General features: G+C 42.9%; 1 protein-coding gene across 2 annotated transcripts in view; it reads left to right on the forward strand.

The window, feature by feature from the left end:
• The window catches only part of abcf1 (ATP-binding cassette, sub-family F (GCN20), member 1), a 68,306-nt gene that overhangs the window by 8,467 nt on the left and 40,286 nt on the right, over positions 1-19,553 (forward strand). Inside the window, exons 4-11 of one of the 2 annotated variants that reach the window (XM_078217472.1) lie at positions 2,231-2,366; positions 3,837-3,868; positions 5,146-5,259; positions 6,820-6,897; positions 9,309-9,386; positions 11,830-11,910; positions 12,689-12,766; positions 15,650-15,733. In XM_078217472.1, coding sequence (XP_078073598.1) covers positions 2,231-2,366; positions 3,837-3,868; positions 5,146-5,259; positions 6,820-6,897; positions 9,309-9,386; positions 11,830-11,910; positions 12,689-12,766; positions 15,650-15,733 — 681 coding nt within the window. The remainder of the gene's footprint in view (positions 1-2,230; positions 2,367-3,836; positions 3,869-5,145; positions 5,260-6,819; positions 6,898-9,308; positions 9,387-11,829; positions 11,911-12,688; positions 12,767-15,649; positions 15,734-19,553) is intronic. The other variant, XM_078217474.1, reaches the window with a different exon arrangement.

The following is a 19,553-nucleotide window of genomic DNA, read 5'->3' on the forward strand; positions in this document are numbered from 1 at the left end:
GCTTTGTATAGCGTGCAAGAAACAACACTTTTCCAATACATGTGACAATAAATCAAATCAAAACAATTGACACTGAGAAAGTGGTGGTGAGCCATCTTCTTGAACTGCTGAAGTCTCTGTGTTAAAGGTACACCGTAAGCGTTTTAACAACACCAGGTTAAAGTCCAACAGGTTTATTTGGTAGCAAATGCCATTAGCTTTCGGAGCGCTGCTCCTTCGTCAGATGGAGTGGAAATCTGCCTGTGGGTACACCCACAGTGCTATTAAAGAGGGGGTTTCAGTGACACAGAAGGAACAATGATATTTCCAATGGTGGTGTAAAAGTTAAAGGGGAATTTGAAGTAGTGTTCCCATGTGCTTGCTGTGTTATGTGTCAGAGGCTGTGGGTTTGGGTGGTGATGTAGTGTACTGATGGTGGAGGGAGTGATTGTTTAAAGTGATGCATTGAATCTCAGTCAAGCAGATTTCCTTGTTCTCCATGATGTCAAACTTCTGAGTGTTGTTGGAGCTGTACTCACCCAGGTATGTGGATAGTATTCTGTCAGACTCCTGACTTGCACCCCAGATAGTCAGGGTTTAGGGAGTCAAGAGTTGAGTCACTCACCATAATATGCAGTCTCTGACCTTGTCTTGTAGCTAAGGTACTCATTGGCCGGTGCATTCTGGTTGATAGCGACCCTACAATATTGGTGGAGGACTTAGTACTGTCACTCCTGACTCCCTGTTGCCACACCCAATTTGTTACTTTGATGAATGGACAGTCATTCTTGCCTCACCTCAGCTCCCCGTGTCAGCTCTTTGGTCCGTATTTGGACTGAGGTTATAATGAGGTTAAGCAGCTGAGTGGGTCTGATGGAATCTGACTGTTCATATTGTTACGATGCGGAGGTTGTCCCCCTTTTGAGACGTAACGCTGAATTCCCCCAAAGAGGAATACCTCACCTCTTAATCTGTTAAAAGTGTTTGGGAATGTGTGAACTGTTCAGTTTCGTGGATAACTAACCGAAATTCCTGGCACTCACTTTAAAATGAACACTTAACAATTTATTTATTTAACTAAACAAGTAACATACCGAACAAAATAAGATTCTACTGGAATGCTGTTCAAATAAATACAATACTCATTTATTAACCAAAAACATACAATAGAATTCAGTCACTCAAAAAATGCAACCAGGTTTTGTGGTTTTCGGAAACTTTTGGAGTTCTTCTGTTGATTTCTCTGCCTGTACGTTCTTCCTGATTTGGTATCTTTTGCTGGTTAGATGGTGCGCTCTCTGAAGACATAGCTGAAGCTGACAGAGTTGAGAGCTGTCCTCCCCCCCTCGTGGCTTGAGAGGTGGCAGTTCTTCTGTTGCTCTTTTTTTTCCCCCTGCACTCTCTTTTATACTTGTGATGACCTATCAATTTTCCTACAGTAGGATTGGCCTGATGTTGTCAACACCATCAAATTAAAACCTTATAGGTTCCTGGTTGCTGAGTGCCTGCTTTAAATCGATTGGACTAAAGTTTTAAAAATGGTTGTCTTGTAAAGACTACTGCTTGACGTTTTGATAGAAATGTTTCAGCTTGGACTCTGTATGTACTTTGCATTTTAAACCTCCAAGCACTGAAACAGAACACCAGCTTTTAAAGGGACACCACAATGTTTTTTCTCCCCCTCGCATTTTTACAATTTTTTACATCTCTCCCAACATCAAATTCCAACTTCACAAACTCAACTCCGCAACAATATGTACCAGTTACTGACCATTACCAACCAAGTCTGTCAACAGATGTAGGAATCAGCACTTCAGAAGTAAATCAATGTGTAAAGTGCTTTAGGCATTTCAACAATGTGATGCAGTGCTTATATAAGTCAGTGTCTGTTGGGACTGCTGCGTCAGCCATTGAATGGGAGGTGGGGTGGGACTAAATGCAGAACAATGTCACAGCAAAATGGTCTATTTAAAAAGAATATCTGTCACCTGCAGCAGCCCAAACAGCTGAAAACAGCAAAATACAGTGAATGAGTGAAGGATAGCTAAATAATAGAAATTGTGTGTAAAGTCACTTACAGTGGTGAAGCCTTGAGATATGATTTACAGGGGAATTCGTCAATCATTTCCATTCTGGCTGCAAACAGTGGGGTCACCATATATGCTGCCCTTATAAAGGCAAATACTACTCCCAGTGTAGAGCCGTTCTGCTCATGATTTCTGCCCCTTTTGTTTTGTCTCTTGTTGCATAGCAACAGAAGAAAAAGCGTGATAAGAAAAAAGAACGGAACAAGAAGAAGAAGGATGAGGATTTTGATACAGTGATTGAGAACCTGAGTAAGCTCTCGGTGCCGGCCAGTGATGAGGAGGAGGAGGAGGAGGAGGAAGGTGAGCTGTGCCGGGAACAGGAGTTCGGGCGATTTGACATGGATTGCTGCAGCTTCAGAAGGTTTTAGCTGAGTTTGCCAAACCCAGAGTGACGAAAGGCGGATTAAAATGCTAAATGGCTTTTAAAAAACTTCAGCAAAAATGGCATTGAAGGTGACATTTGAGTGTTGCCACGTTAAAGAATGAGTGTTGAGTAATGTGAATTGTTTAAATAAGTTCACTTGTGAGTAGCACACTCAATATAATTTTTGACATTAACCTTTTAAAATTGAGTTAGAATTGGAAGGAACATTCAGAAGTGCCGGTGAGGTCAATTCCAGGTGATAAATAAAGAATTTAGTAAAGTTTACTTGTGTAAAATTACTGAGGCTGAAATATAAACTTTCCTACAAGGTGCTTCACATTTTTCCGAAGGAGAGCAAGCAGTTCCTTTCTGATATCGTACCCAACAATACCAAAAGAAAAGTTAAATGTTGTTTCATTTCATTTGGCTCTTTGTGGGATATTGATGAGTACAGAATGTGGTGTTTGCCTTTTTTAAGAACAATGCCTACACTTTAGGAAACTTGGGCAGTTCCTTGAAGAGGGTGCAGGGGAGATTTACCAGAATGGTTCCAGGGATGAACAGTTTGGGCACAAGGTTGGCTTGGTGAAGCTGGAGACGTTCTCAAAGATTGAGGAGAGATTTGATTGATAGATGGGTACAGATTATGGCAGGCTTTGATAATGTAGGCAATGAAAAACTGCCCATTAGCTCATCGAACAAGGATTGCAGGACACAGATTTAAAGTTTTGGGCAAGAGATGGTGGGGGGAGTGGGGGATGGTGTGAGAGGAAGAAATTTTAAGCAGTATTGATCTGGAACTTGCTATCTATGTCGGTGATGGAAGTGGAGACTCTGTGATTTCAAAAGAAAAATAAATGGCCAATGAAGGAAATAGACTTGCAAGGCGACAGGGACAGGCTGGGTGACCACCTCCTGTGGCGCAATATCTCTGATCCTATGACTTGGAGAACAGCCTAGTCTTGTTAATGATGTAGGTGATCAATTTCCCTTAGCAATGTGCCAAAAATATCCCATCACAACAGGGATCAGACATAATAGGGAGAGAGTTAGAGCAGCATTCTAGGAATTGAGAGGGGGCTCGGAGACAAAGTTACAGGACTGGAATGTGATCTGCAACTGGAGTTGTGGCACAGATGCATTTTGAAGAAATTAAATTCCTGTTTATTGCTCGACTAGGCTCTGAAGCAGCTTTAATTTCTGCATTTAATTAACGGCTGCATTGCTTAATCAGTTCATCAGATTCACATTGCCAATCTGCAAGGCCCACCGTCCCGTAGTCGCCCGTTGGAGATTGCACACAACTCCTGCAGGGATATAAAGCGCCAAGCTGGGAATGAAGTTCCCTTATTTATGTGCAAGAAAATCTTGCCCGATTCTAATGTATATTTTCCCTCCTTCTACAGTAATCAAACCAGGAAGAGGATGCAAAAAGATGGTAAGCAATGCATAAATTGGCAAAGCTGTTGTTTTCTCTTTAAAGGCCCACTTCTGTTGCAAATTAAAGTGAGAGAGAATGAGATGGGAGAGGAACCTTGATTCAAAGTGATCTCCCAACTTTTCTTTCCAAGCTTAGTATAAATGTTTAGAGTTTTGGGTGCAATGGGCTGTTTTTGTGTTATAGTGTTCTCTGATTCTAAGTTGATGAATTGGAAGGCATGTCTTTTTCACATGGTGGGAGCGTGTGAAACAGTGCTGGCTACAAAATATTAATGTTGTAAATGCTGCTAATTTCTTTCATTGGTGACCATCAACAGATTTGGTAAAAGCTTGTAAACGTTTGGCTCCCGAGGCTGAAGATATCAGGACAAATGACATTTTTCTTTATTTCTAACTTTAAATGTGGCATGTTTTTTATTTGGTCGTGGGATGTGAACATTGCTGACAAGGTCAGCATTTGTTGCCCATCCTTAATTGCCCTTTGAGAAGATAGTGTGAAATGTCTTCTTAATTTGCTGCAGTCTGCGGGTTTGACCCAGCAACAGAGAAGTGAAGATATGGTTCCAATGCGGTGTGTGTTTTGGAAAGGAAACGTGGAGTTGATGGCGTTCCCATGGTTTTTTAAAAGTTTATTCATTAGTGGCACAAGTAGGCTTACATTAACACTGCAATGAAGTTACTGTGAAAATCCCCTAGTCGCCACACTCCGGCACCCGTTCAGGTACACTGAGGGAGAATTTAGCACAGTCAATGCACCTAACCAGCACGGCTTTCAGACTGTGGGAGGAAACTGAAGCACCCGGAGAAACCCACGCAAACATGGGGAGAACGTGTAAACTGATGACCCAAGCCCAAGGGAATCAACCCGGGTCTGTGGCACTGAGGCAGAGGTGCTCGCCACTGTGCCTCCCTTAATGAGTCTGCTGTCCCATTACCTTCAAGGTGCTACCTGTCTTGGGTATAGATGGTACTGTCAAAGGAGTGTTGGTAAATTGCTGCACCTATCTTGTATATGGTACATGGTGCTGCCACTGGATGCCTGTGGTGCAGGGAGTGAATATGGGGTGTTGATGAAAGGGCCTGTTAATTATTCTGCTTTGTTTCATCACCCGTTGTTAATGAACTTCACATCTGATAATATTCACAACAAATGGACTCCTCGTTTATTGGAAATGTGAATTTTAATTGACTCATACTGGACACCCAATATATGTTCTGTTTAAAATATTTGGGCTTTTTATCCTTTTGTATATGAATTTTTCCTTTTCTTTGAAGGGAGGGAACGTCTTTGCCGCTCTCAGCCTTGAGCAGAGTGAAGATGACGATAACAATGAAGACCATGAACCGGAGAGGCAGACGTCGAAAACAAACAAAAATCAGAAAAATAAGGTTAGTGTTCAAATTCAAGAGTCTGAATATGAAGAACTGTGTACTAGTTCTGGTTTGACTGAAAGATCACCTTGAGCTCTGCACAATCTTGTATAGATCAGCCTAATGTAATCCACACAGTTCCTGTTTGCAGCTTCCAGTTTTGTCATGTATTCTTTTTGCAGAGGTAGAGTTTTCCTTCGGGGCCTTTGCTCTGGGACATTGCCAGCATTATAAGCCAGCAACTTCACTTGGCACTTGATTGCTGAGATCTGTGATCTCTACCACCAGATGGTGCTAAGAACACACCGTTTTACTATCAGAAACCAGTGATGGAATAGCAATAAACAATTGTATCAGCCTTTTGCTATTTTCTGCATCTTATGGGCGACAGTGCTTGCTCAGTGGAACTTTCTTCAGTTGTGTCAAAATCAGTCAGTCATTCAGATGTTCTTGAAAGACAAATGTATTAATGGCCGTTAAATAGAATATACAGCACGAAAACGCATCATTCATCTAGTCCATACCGATATTCGTACTTTCCCACCAATCTCTTCACATTCCATCTGCCTTATCTTGACCTTTCAGCATATCTCCCATGTCCTTGTCGAGTTCCCTTCTGAAAGCATCCAAGCTGCGGCCACTTGCTTTGCTAGCGAGTTCCACATTCCAACCACTCTTCAGGTAAAGCCATTTCTCCTCATAAAGAACAAAGAATAGTACAGCACAGGAAACCGGCCCTTCGGCCCTCCAAACCTGTGCCGCTCATTGGTCCAACTAGACCATTCGTTTGTATCCCTCCATTCCCAGAATGCTCATGTGACCATCCAGGTAAGTCTTAAACGATGCCAGCATGTCTGCCTCCACCACCCTACTTGGCAGCACATTCCAGGCCCCCACCACACTCTGTGTAAAAAATGTCCCTCTGATATCTGAGTTATACTTCGCCCCTCTCACCTTGAGCCCGTGACCCTTTGTGATCGTCACCTCCGACCTGGAAAAAAGCTTCCCACTGTTCACCCTATCTATACCCTTCATCATTTTGTACACCTCTATTAGGTCTCCCCTCATTCTCCGTCTTTCCAGGGAGATCAAGCCCAGTTTACCCAATCTCTCCTCATAGCTAAGACCTCTCTCGAATTCATCTCTTGAATTTATTCATAACCAGTAACTAATAGTTATTGCCCACCAGTTACTGTGAAGATCCCGTAGTCGCCATACTCCGGCGCCTGTTCAGGGACACTGAGGGAGAATTTAGCATGGCCAATGCACCAAACCAGCACTTCTTTTGGACTGTGGGAGGAAACCAGAGCACCCGGGGAAATGCATGCAGACACAGGGAGAATGTGCAGACTCCACACAGACAGTGACCCAAGCTGGGAATCAAACCCGGGTCCCTGGCGCCGTGAAGCAGCAGTGCTAACCACTGTGCCACCGTGCCACCCAATGGAAATGGAGAGTTGATTGGATTTTTCTTTTGGAAACACCTTTATACAAACTTTTCCGTTTTTAAAAAAATGAAAACTTTGTTGATCTCTTTCTTGCCTTTACTCTTTTCTTGGCTTCTTTCTGCATTTACAGACTGCGTTGAACGAGAATGTGGATAGCCAGAAACAAATCAAAAAGAAAAAGGTTGAGAATTCTGAGGGTAAACCACAGGTAACATGTCGCTTTGCACAAGAAGCATGCATTTGGCACATTGCTCACTCGAGTGCATCGGGGGAATCCATGGGTTTTAACTTCTCCTCACCTTCACCCCACCATCACCACCACGTGGGGAGGCAATGGCGCAGTGGTATTGTCACTGGACTAGTAATCCAGACAAGATCTGGGGATCTAGGTTCAAATCCCGCCATGGCAGATGGTGAAATTTGCATTCAATATAAATCTGGAATTAAAAGTCTAATGACCATGAAACCACTGTCGATTGTAGTAAAAATCCATTTGGTCCTCTAATGTCCTTTAGGGAAAGAAATCTGCCATCCTTACCTGGTCTGGCCTACATGTGACTCCAGATCCACAGCAATGTGATTAACTCCATGATGCCCTCTGAAATGGAGGGCAGTTAGAGATGGGTAATAAATACTGGCCCAGTCAGCGAAGCTAACATCCTGTGAAATTAATTTTAAAAACTCCACCTCCCAGTGAGGGAAATGATTTGGGAACAGGTTTGACGAACGTATGTCAGGTCTGTAATCTGAGGGAGGTGGAGTACTTCGAACTGTGCCTTTTTACCAAGATGATAATTTGGCTAAATATTGGTTCATTTTAAATAGGTCAGTCTTGTAGCATGGAAGTCTTTGCATGGCATCACCCTCCCTATTGGGCTTTTTTGGTGACACTGTATTGTCGGGGGTAGGGGTGCCACTTAGAATTTGCCTAAAATGGGTATATACATTTCCATACATTGAAGAGTTAGTTGCCTGGGAGGCAATCAGCATTCTGGCTGATCTCCAGCCCCTGTCCAACTTTGATAACTGCTTTCACCAGAGCACCCTAGCAGGGGGGGGGGGAGAAGCACCTTGAGGGTATCTGTATGTTTGTTCTTAAAAACAAACTCAGATAGTCTGTGCTTTCCTTTCCCTTTAGCCAAGGGGCAGTGGTGTTCCTACTGATTGTTTGCATGTGTCCAAGCACTTGAAACTTGCGATTTTGCATGTCTAACTGCTGAAGCAAATGTCACTTGGTGAAATTGTAAGGGCCATTTTGTAGCTCCTTTTGGAGATTGTGTGTGTTTTTAATTGTTTTATATACCTTTTTAAAATACCTTTTTAAAATAATGCAAAACCAGCTTAACACACCTGATTCTACTGTTTGATTTCTTTAACAAGTAAATGGTTTGAAGTCTCTAATACTTTAGAAAACTAAAAATCATTTGCTGATAATAAACCAAAATATATTGCTAAATCTATTGTTCCACTGGATACTAATTATTTTTCAGTATAAAATAATCAGGGGCTAGAATTTAGCTGCACTTGCTCCCAGAATAATTGTCAGTTTTTGTGTTTACCTGTTCACCAAGATGCCATTTAAATTTTGGCATGAAGTAATCAATCTTCAAAAGTGAATCGAATGGTGGTATCAAGTCAGTCAGTTAGTGGAAGAGGTTTTTTTTTAAAGTTTTATTTATTAGTGTCACAAGTAGGCTTGCATTACACTGCAGTGAAATTACTGTGAAAATCCCCTAGTCGCCACTCTCCGGTGCCTGTTCAGGTACACTGAGGGTGAATTTAGCACCTAACCAGCATATCTTTTGGACTGTGGGAGGAAACCCACAACAGACACTGGGAGAACGTGCAGACTCCGCACAGACAGTGACCCAAGCCAAGATTTGAACCCAAGTCCCTGGCGCTGTGAGGCAGCAGTGCTAACCACTGTGCCACCATAAGGGATTGGACAGTAAGGTATTTTTGTGTCATAAGTTTCTTTTATTCGCTGGTGCTAAACAGGGTCATTGGCTCAAGGTACGGAAAATAAAAACAAATGTTTAATCTGAAGCAGCAACTATTGGTTGTACGCAGCAGGTCAGTCAGCATCTGTAAAGAGGAAAGACAGGCAAATGTTTCAGGTGTAATTTATTTTCAGAATTGAAAGTGATTTATTGGAGTTGGGTAGAATTGGGGGAGGGGAGAAAAACTAGATGCCGGTCAGAGGTAATCAACCCCTCAGAGTACAATGATTTGGTGGGCAATTGCAACACTCAACATGACCCACTCTTAACCAAATTTGTACTCTACCTGTGATAGATTTTTAGCCAAGGTGTGCTCCAACTAACGTCAGCCCCCTAAATTAAGGAGGGTAAAAATCAACTAGAATTGTTCCCCTGATCTGATCCATTGACTATTCTCTGCTGTCAGGTTCGCACAAGTTAATGTTGACCGGGGTAGGATTGAGCTTGGCTCTCGCTGTAAAACTGTGCACCTGCGTCTTCAGTAGAGAAGTGGAGAACCTATAGAGTGGGGTATTGATTCTGAATTTAAGTAGGGGTGGGTGCCAGTGTAGTTCCAAATGTTGAGTTTCATCAGTGCCATTTGGATTAATGTTAATTGTGTTGTATTTCTGCTCCTTAGCCTATACCCAATGAAGACGATAAAAGGCAAAGTAAAAAAGGAAATAAAAACGAAAGAGGAAAAGTGAAAGAGCAAAAGGTACTGTTCTCTTAATCATCTGTTCGCACGCCTGAATTTAAACTGTGGCTATAAAGTTATTTAGTACTGACAAACAAGCAGTTACCATTACCTCTCCTGTGCTAATGGCGAAGTTTAAATAGAAAGATTGTAATGATGTTTATGAACAGAGCATGAATGCGTTGCTGATTTTCATTGTGTAATTGAATGCTGGGTGAAATATTCAATGGCCTCACTTCTCCAGCTCCTTGGGGTTGGGGAGCATGGGAACTGTCCTATTTTAATTGTCAAATAGCTGAAGAATCTTATGGTTCATTATAAATTGATGCTCTTTTCAAGGTCTTAAGTCTTTTCTGCTCAGTCTGACACGTATAAACCCTTCCATCACATTGTGATTTTTGATCATCGAAAAAGATTTTTGTGGCATGTTTAAAACCATGATGGGTTTAAAGAAATGAAGGCTGATGTAACTTATACAAAAGATTTAGTTTTGAATGGACTAGGCATTGAAAGGCCAGCTTGTGAAATGCTACAATTTGTGGCCCATTTCAGTCTGAGGGTGCATTGCCTTATCTCAGGCTTCTAATCCATTGCGACTAGCAGGAAGTATTTTCCTATTTTGTGTTTCATAGGTAATTGACACTAACCCCTTGCAAGCACGATGGGACGAATCCCCGGGAGGGGAGATCGCCAGTTTTACTGACGGGATTATGAGGAAATTGCCGGGATAACCAATATAAAAACAGAAATGCTGGAAATACTCCTCGGGTCTGCAGAGGACGATGCAATGTTAATGTTTCACGTTGATCATCTTTCTTCAGAACTGGAAAAATGTAGTGATGAAACAGACCTCCAGTATTTTCCAGGAAAGTTTATCGACCTGAAATGTTAACTCTGCTTCCCTCTCCACAGATGCTGTCAGACTTGCTGACAGCATCTGTGGAGAGAATGGGTAATTCTCTCTGGCCCGTCCCATTAAAGGATTTTACAGTAATTGCAAACCATGCTTGTTTGCTAAGAATTAAACTTAGCACCCTACTTGGAAACTGCAAGCGAATCGGGCTAAGTGGCCCTTTTACCAGCACCTGGTGTTTTCCTCCCTGTTTAATGCACTATCAGTGGCGCTCCATTATAAGTGTATGATCTCATCCCAGTTTGCTTTTGAAAAAAAACGTTGTGTAGAAAATGCAATATCTAGTTCAGACCACAGGGATCCCATTGTTAATCTCATAATGGATTATGCCATTGTAAGATTAGAAATTTGGCCTGTACCGATATAGATGACGGAAGTGATCAGCGTCACTACCCAAGAGAATATCACAGATACAGCTGACATTTATATTTTTGTGCCTCATTCACCATGTTTCCATTCAGCAGTTTAATAGTTAGTTGCTGTTTTGTAGCTGATCATTTTCTTTAGGCTCTGCAATGATAATCTGCAAGCCACATGCTAATATTGGAATGCTCCAAGGGACCTCATTTCCTAACTCCCAAAGGCTCGTGCCAATTACTGTGAAGAAATAATACTACAATTATGGTGAACAGTTTGTTACTGTAATTTGAACAATAACTTTCAGTTGGCAAATGGTATGCCATTGCTAGGCTCTCTAATCTAGGGTACTACTATTATCATATGCACTGATGAACAGCTAGATGTCAAATTAGAAATTCTTCAGCCTTCTGATCAGTCTGGTGTAGGGTAGTGGGATCGCCACTGGAGCACAGGTCAGGGCACTAGTTAATTATATACACCATGGTTTACACTTCGCCACAGTTGCACAAAAGTGAGCCACGGTGACCCCAACGGCAGAGGTTGTTGCAGCAGTGTCCTACTAAGTGTGAAGCCCATTCAGTTTGACCGTGCAGGTGAAGCCTGGGATTTACAACGTGGGATCATCAACCAGGTGCTGATTCTGGGAGGTGTTGTTGGTGTTGTGCCACGGGTTCTTCCACAGGTCCGCAGCAGAACTGCTCAGCTTGGAAGATTGGCCCAGATTGGCTGCCTAGAGATGAGGGGTTTGCTGACTGGGTGGGTGATGTCTTCTACCAGTGCAGGTCCGAATTTTTGTGCACTCTTTCTAGCAATCATGACGCACTAGCTTCACGACGGGTTGGTGGTAGCACAGTGTTGTAGAGCACAGGTAGCCAGCTTGTGTTTGTTGACTGGATTGCTCCTGAGATGTTCCTCGTTGTCTCATTCAGCCGACACCTGCCAGTTTGCAGTGCGCAGAGTTCTTCCAGATAGAATAGGGTAATCAGCAAACATTCAAACTATTTTCCCAGAACATCAGGGAAATTCCAGAATTGGTCAGTTTCTCTGATTTCTCATTTGTTAACTGCTCTTTTGACTTGGAGGAAATAACCTAACTTACCTTGTAACCTAATCAACTGGACTCAGGCCAAATAAATTAAGGCATGCAAATTGATGAGAAATTTAGTTGGATCTCAATGCTTTCTGCCACAGGTGGAATGTGAAGATGATGATGAAGATAAGTCCAGTAAGAAGAACAAAAAGATGGAAAAAGCAAAGCAAAAGGTAGACAGAGTACGGCTGATATTTTGAAAACTTGTATGTTTACCTGAAAGCTGAAACATTAATTAACAAGGTACTAACAAATCTGAGGTTATGTAGGAACAGGAGTAAACAGTTCAGTCCTTTAAACCTGTTCCACCAATCAGTCATGATCTTAACACTCTTTAAGAGGCGGTCCTCTATATATCCTTTGAGATACATGCCGAAGCGCACATTAATCTGTCTTCAAAAAACTCAATTGGCTCAGCATCCACAGTGTAAATCATGCTTGTTTTGCTAAGAATTGAGTTTGGTACCCTGTTCAGAAATTGCAAGCTAGCTGGACTAAGTGACCTTATTGCCACCTTCTGTTGTTTTCCTTCCTGTTTAATGCACTGTCAGTGGCACTCTAGCTGTATGGTCTCATCCCAACTAACAGCAGCAAAGAATAGCAGTTTTATCGGAGCAGAAGTCCCTGTTCTGGTAACGGCAGTGTTGTGTCTGGCAAACAAAGCGACACAAGGCACTGTTATGACAAGTATGTTGACCAACTAGAAGTCAGATTTTTGCCCCAGTCAGTGCATAGATTTATTGTCATGAAGTCGTCTCCTGAAGCCCACACCCTTGAACACTTCTTGAGCCAATTATGGAGACTGAGCAAGGCACCAACTTAAATGGGTGGGGGCGTGGGGGGTGGAGAGGTGGTCAGAGAGCACCATGCAGAGGTTGCTCTCTTAAAGGCGTAATAAATAAAAAATAGTTTCACATTTAGCAGGAACTAATTAGACTTTCTGGCTTGATTTTATCACAGGCAGTCTCTGACGATGAAGAGGAGGAAGACAAGCGACTGGCCAAAGGAAAACACACAAAGGCAAAAGGAAAGCAGAAGGTAGAAAATTTGAAGGACTGCAGCTGGAGTAAATCAGAGTGATTTAGAACTGCATTCGCCATTTTAAATGATGGCCAGTGTTAGGGACTGAAGAAGGGGATAAGTTGGCCACCTGTCTCCCACTCTCCATTCCCAGGCCCTGCCCTTGTTTTGTGAACATTGAGACCAAAAGAAAAATTCCTGAAATTATGTAAATTTTTTTTCTTCCTTTGCTGGTTTCTTAGCTTTCTATTTATTCATTCTTGAGATACCTGTATCTCTGGCATTTGATCTGATGGACAGTATTCCTTCGACTGACTAAGTACACACCTTGCCCCTCCCACTCCTGCAGAAAGCATTTCAAAACTTTGTCAGCTAAACTTGGTGTAAAAGTAGCACTTCCACTTAAATTCTATCCAGATCCTTTTTTGGCAAAATGGTCAAAAATCCTTAAGTGCAGTGGCATTGGTGGATAGATCTAAAATCTGAGCACTTGACGTTGATGGTGCTGAAGATTGGGATTCTGGTTTCTCTGCCCCAATTGCTCACCTAGGCAAACGTACAAAACCATGACTAAAGCTCTCCCACCTAGTTGAGAAAGTCATAATCAGCCATTCTTAATGTTGACAAATTACATATACAATAAATCGAGTCGGTGCAGACTCGATGGGCCAAATGGCCTCTCTCTGCACTGTAGGGTTTCTATGATAAAATCTCAACAAGTCAAACTCAGATCACACAAAATTCCACTTGTATCAAAGTTATCAACTACTCCTGCCAACAAAATAGCAGAAGCCTCAGAACGATGTCTGTGATTAACCAAAATTCCAAAGTGGTCAACCCGGTTTAGCCGAACTTTTGTTCAGCGCTGGCAGGAAAAATAATGCAGAAATCCTTCACCAAAAGAGGTACTTCCGCAGCACCAGCTGGCCAGCTTCCTCTGTCAGGGCCCATGTGACTGCACCAACCAATCAGAGTGGAGCAGTTAGACCTGATCTCTCTCAAATATGAAACACTGGACAAGCCATCCTTTCACATTGAGATTTCTCTGTGAAGCAGCGTGTGAGAGTGTAGTGAAACCTGCGGGAAAGTTCAGTGTTGTCAATTGGAGAGAAGGTCAAGTTGATGCAGCAAGTGAAGAACCGGGACTTAAAAGTGGACATCGCGGCAGAGTGGGAGATTCCACCATTGAGTTTGTCCACCATTTTGAAACCCAGGAGAACATCTTGGGACAGTTCAACAAATTAGTGTCCTCACCAGCATGGAGAGGGTGGGAACGGCTGCCTATGCAGACATTGACAAATCTCCCCTAACATGGCTAAAGACAACCTGAGCAGAAAACATGCCCATCTCACGTTTGTAGGCATATTGGATTAGATAGTTGCATTCATGTGGCAAATTGGGCCTCCGTGGCTATCACAAAACACTGCTTAACCCGAATTTCAGTGGGGTCCCTCTGGGGTTTGGCTTTTCAAGAGTTTGCTGCAATTTGCCAATATTCGGTGTTTGGCATGTGGTTCTTGGCAAATTCTTGTATTTCCAAATAGAGCATGATCAATATTTTTGTACCGTTACAATTGAGGGACTATAACTGTAAGTCTGCCATATATATGTGATTTTATATTGAAGAACATCATCGAACATGGAACTACAAACCATGAAAGCCCAGGTTCATTTTCTGGTATGTTCATCTTCACCTGGACACAGCAAGTGTGCATGATGCAAAGGGAAGTGCAATGTGACCTGGGTGTCATGGAGGAACAATTACTGAAGGTTGGCATGCAGGTACAGCAGACGCAAGGAAAGCTAATGGTATGCTGAACTTCATAGCATAAGGATTTGAGTATAGGAGCAAAGATGTCTTGCTGCAGTTATACAGGGCCTTGTTGAGGCCACATCTTGAATGTTGTGTGCAGTTTTGGTTTCCTAGTCTGAGGAAGGACATTCTTGCTATCAAGGGAGTCCAGCGGAGGTTCACCAGACTGATTTCTGGAATGGCAGGACTGACATATGAAGAGACACTGGATCGATTGGGGTTGTACTCACTGGAATTTAGAAGAATGAGAGGGGATCTCATAGAAACATATAAAATCCTGATGGGACTGGAAAGGCTAGATGCGGGAAGAATGTTCCCGATGTTGGGAAAGTGCAGAACTAGGGCACACAGTCTAAGAATAAGGGGTAAGCCATTCAGGACTGAGATGAGGAAGGACTTCTTCACTCAGAACCCATTCTCTACCACAAAGCTGTTGGGGTCAGTTCGTTAGATATGTTCAAGAGGGAGCTGGATATGGCTTTTGTGGCTAAAGGAATCAGAGTATGGAGAGAAAGTGGGAGTGGGTTACTGAAAGTGCATGATCATATTGAATGGTGGTTCAGGCTCGAAGGGCCGAATGGCCTATTCCTGCATCCATTTTCTGTATTTCCATGATGTCTTGGACAAGGAAAAGGGAAAAGTTGATCAGGCTCCCCCTTTCGGCTGGAAAGTGTATGTGTGTACATCTCCTGGTGAACCCAGGATTTAGTTTTGACCATGTGTTCTCAAATAGTGTGCTGACTGACTGTCCAGTTGTACACGTGAGGAAAGTCTGCTAGGATATTTTGCGTTGAAAATAGCTGGTGCTCAAGGAAAATTATCCCAGAATTAGCATTTTGATGAGAGGAATTTTTTTTTTCCTTCATAAGTGACCGGAATGACTTTTCAGCGATGTGTTACCACTATTGGAACCTTAAAGAAAAGATCAGTGGCTTGTGCTTACTCCTATGTTATCTACTTGAATAAAAGAAAGATTGCCTAGTGGGACTCATGAGAACATAAGTCAAGCTGCTTTGTTGTTTTGAATGCAGGACGATATGGGGCAATTTAAAGGCAAAATTGAGATAACTTGAGGTTTTTCCAAACAGCCTGCAAATGCCTTTGTTGCCCGAGAAATGGAGGATGAGCTGGAGGAAGAGGAGGAGCTGGAGGACGAGGAGAACAAAGACAAGGTGAGCGCAAACAAATTTATTTTTGACAACCGTCTAAAGACTGTCTTAAAAATGTTCATGGGCCTGGCTGGGGAGAGTTGTTTATACCAACAGAGAGTTAGCAAATTAATGGGATTTGGTAACTAAGTGCTGGTGTTATTTTGACTGTGAATGAAAGTATGGTCCCTCTTCGAATCGTAGAATCCTACAGTGCAGAAGGAGGCCATTTGGTCCATCGAGTGCACCGACCACAATCCCACCCAGGCCCTAGCCCCATAACCCCATGCATGCACCCTAGCTAGTTCTGCTTGATATTAAGGGGCAATTTAGCACGGGCAATTTAGCACGGCCAATCCACCTAACTTGCACATCTTTGGAGTGGGGGAGGAAACCGGAGCACCCGGAGGACACCCATGCAGAAACAGGGAGAACGTGCAAACTCCACACAGACAGTGACCCAAGCCGGGAATGGAACCTTGGTCCCTGGCGCTGTGAGGCAGCAGTGCTAACCACTGTGCCACCATGCCATCCTAATGACCATTGTATTCTGATTTCTTGCTGCTTGTATGTAGTTTGCATTTGGTTAACATCTGTCTTGATTCCATAGAATTGGATCATTTCTGGCAGCAGCAACGAGCTTGTGCTTCAATGTAGTGGATCGTTCCACTGAGATCCACAAGTTTGGGTAAACAGGTAGTGGATTGGTGCAGCCAGCTGGTTGGAAAAGCTGATGGAGCTTGTGGAATAGCCACTTTCAAGAAGGCTTTTGAAAGTGAGTGAGTTTTAGCAAGGTAGGGGAGTATAAGCTGCTGCATCTGCACCAGTAGGAAGGAGGAATGGGAATAAGTGGAGGGTTCAAGTCTCTCCACTTGAGACTTAATGGCTAGAAGGGGGTGAGGAGAAGAGGTTGTGCATTTAAATCTCTGATGCATGTTTTGGAGTGTAAAGTTCCATGCCAGATATTTTACATTTTAAAGTTGCTATTTCTACTTTCACCAGCTAGTTATTGCCCTTTGGAAGGAGTTAAATGGAGTCTTTGTGGGTCAAATGATATTCATGGTGATGAAAGGTTGTATTTAGTTGCCCTTTATTGGTAGCTACCTTAATCCTGATTGACCAGATAGCGTGGCTCAGTAATGTGGCCTAAAAGGGCAACAGATGGTGTAGTGGTAATGTTACTGGATCAGGAGGCCCAGACTAATGCTCTGGGGATGTGTTCAAATCCCACCACGGCAGGTAGTGGAATTTAGATTCAATTAACTACTAAATCTGGAATTAAACTGGTTCAGTAATGAAGCTACCAGATTGTTACCTCACGTCCATTAGGAATAGGCTCTTAACTGCCCTCTGGGGCCAATCAAGCTGCTGCTTTGAACAAACTGCTGCAAAGAAGTCAAAGGAATCAAACCAGACCCACCACCTGTCATTGGTCCAGGTGCCAGAGATGACAACTGCACACTCTACGCAGTTATCCCATATTAACATTACTCATGTCTCAAGAGTTGTGCCAAAATTAGGAGAGCTGTCCTGCAGATCATTCAAGTAACAATCTGACGTAGTCACACTCAAAGAATCATACCTCATGCCCAATGTTTCAAACGCCTCCATCGCTACTGACAAAGGCAGCAGCATGGCAGTATACATTCAGTCGGAGTTCCCCTGGGAGCCCTCAACATTTCACTCCAGGGTCCCAAGAAGTCTCGTGGCATCAGGTCAAACATGGGCAAGGAAGATCCACTGCTGATTGGCCACCTTCTGCCTCCTTTCAGGTGATGATTCAGTATTTCCCTATGTTGGACACCATTTGGAAGAAGCACTGAGGGCAATAAAGGCACGTGAAGTACTCTAGGTGGGGACTTCATTGTCCACCTCTAAGAGTGTCTTGGTAGCACTATGACTGACTAAGTTCTGAAAGACATATCTGCCATACAGGTCTGCAAAACAGGCGAGTGATCCAACAAGAGGGGAAATCTCATTTGATCTCTGGATAAAAGCAAATTACTGCAGATGCTGGAATCTGAAATCTGAGATTTTCCAGCATTTTCTCTTTTCGTTTCTAATTTGAGCTTGCCCTGCATCTCCTTCCCATGGTCATTCTATCTGTTGCAGATGCATCTCTCCATGACAGTATTAGTAGCATAACCACAATTCTTGTGGAGAAGAAAATTTCATGTTGTGTGCTAAATAAAATAATTCGGAACAGATCTAATAGCTCATAGGTATGAGTGGCTCTGGGGCATCATAAGCAGCAGGATTTTATTCAATCAAAACCTATAACCTAACAGCCCACCATTCTCCTCACTCTGCCATTATTGTCAAGCTAAAGGGTTAAGCCTGGTTAAATCCATGAAGGAGAGCATGCCAGGAGCAACACCAGGCATACCTAAAAATGAGTTGCCAACCTGGTGAAGTTATAACACAGGAATTATGTGCATGCTAAACAACAGAAACTGGAATGGACACCGTGCTAAATGATTCCCACAACCAACAGATCAAAACTCTGAGCACTGTCACATCTAGTCCAGTCGTTAATGGTGGAGGGACCACAGACATCCCCATCCTCTATGATTGGGAAGTCCAGCACATTAGTGCCAAGGACGAGGTTGAAGCACTTGGAACCATTTTTAGTTAGAAGTGTAAAGTGAATGAAGGCCCAAGCATCACGGGTGCAAATCTTCAGTCTGTTACTTTTTAAAAATTCATTTGTGGGATGCTGGCATTGCTGGCTGGCCAGCATTTATTGCCCATTGCTAGTTGCCTGAGGGCAGTTGAGAGTCAGCCACATTGCTGTGGCTCTGGAGTCACATGTAGGCCAGACCAGGTAAGGACAGCAGATTTCCTTCCCTAAAGGACATTAGTGAACCAGATGTTTTTTTCTGACAATTGACAATGGTTTCATGGTCATCAGTAGATTCTTAATTCCAGATATTTTTTCTTGGAATCAAATTCCATCATCTACCATGACTGGATTCTAACCGGATCCCCAGAACATTAGCTGAGTTCCTGGATTAATAGTAATACCACTGGCCATCACCACCCTACATTATTAAGTAGTATTAAGAAATGGCTGAAGGCACTGAATACAGCAAAGGCTATGGGCCCAGCTGTGGTCCTAAAGACTGCCCCGAGCCATGCTGTTCCAGACATCTATCTGACTATGGAAAGTTGCTCAGGTTTGTCTATCCACACAAAAAAAGAACATATCCAATCCAGCCAATTATCACCCCATCTGTCCTCGATCATCAGCAAAATCATGGAAAGTGAAGTCAGCAGTGCCACTTAGTCGCACTTGTACAACATTAACATGGCTGCCAAACACACTCAATTTGGGTTCCACCAGAGACTCTCTAATCCTGACCTCATTAGAACCTTTGGTCAAACATGGAGAAAAGAGTTGAATTTAAGAGGTGATGCAAGAGTGACTGCCGTTAACATCAAGGCAGGAATTAACCAAGTGTGACATCAAGGAGCCCTAACAAATACAAGTCACTGGGAATCGGGAGAAAAACTCCCCACTAGCCGGAGTCATATTTAACACAAAGAAACATAGTTGTGATTGTTAGAAGCCAATCATCTCCAGCCCCAAACACCGCTAAGAGTTCCTCAGGCTCGTGTCCTCGGCCCAACCATCTTCAGCTACTCGATCAAATGACCATGCCTCCAGAACCGTGAATTCTTGCTGATGATGTACCATCCACAACTCCTTGGTTACTGAAGCAGTCATGTCTATATGCAGCAAGGCCTATACGATGTTCAGGATTGGACTAATATGTGGTGCAAATATTACTTGCCACTTGTGTGCCAAGCAAAGACCATCTCCAATAAGAGAAAGTCTAACCAT

Source organism: Mustelus asterias, chromosome 8 (genome assembly GCF_964213995.1).
Source record: "Mustelus asterias chromosome 8, sMusAst1.hap1.1, whole genome shotgun sequence".
Taxonomy (NCBI): domain Eukaryota; kingdom Metazoa; phylum Chordata; class Chondrichthyes; order Carcharhiniformes; family Triakidae; genus Mustelus; species Mustelus asterias.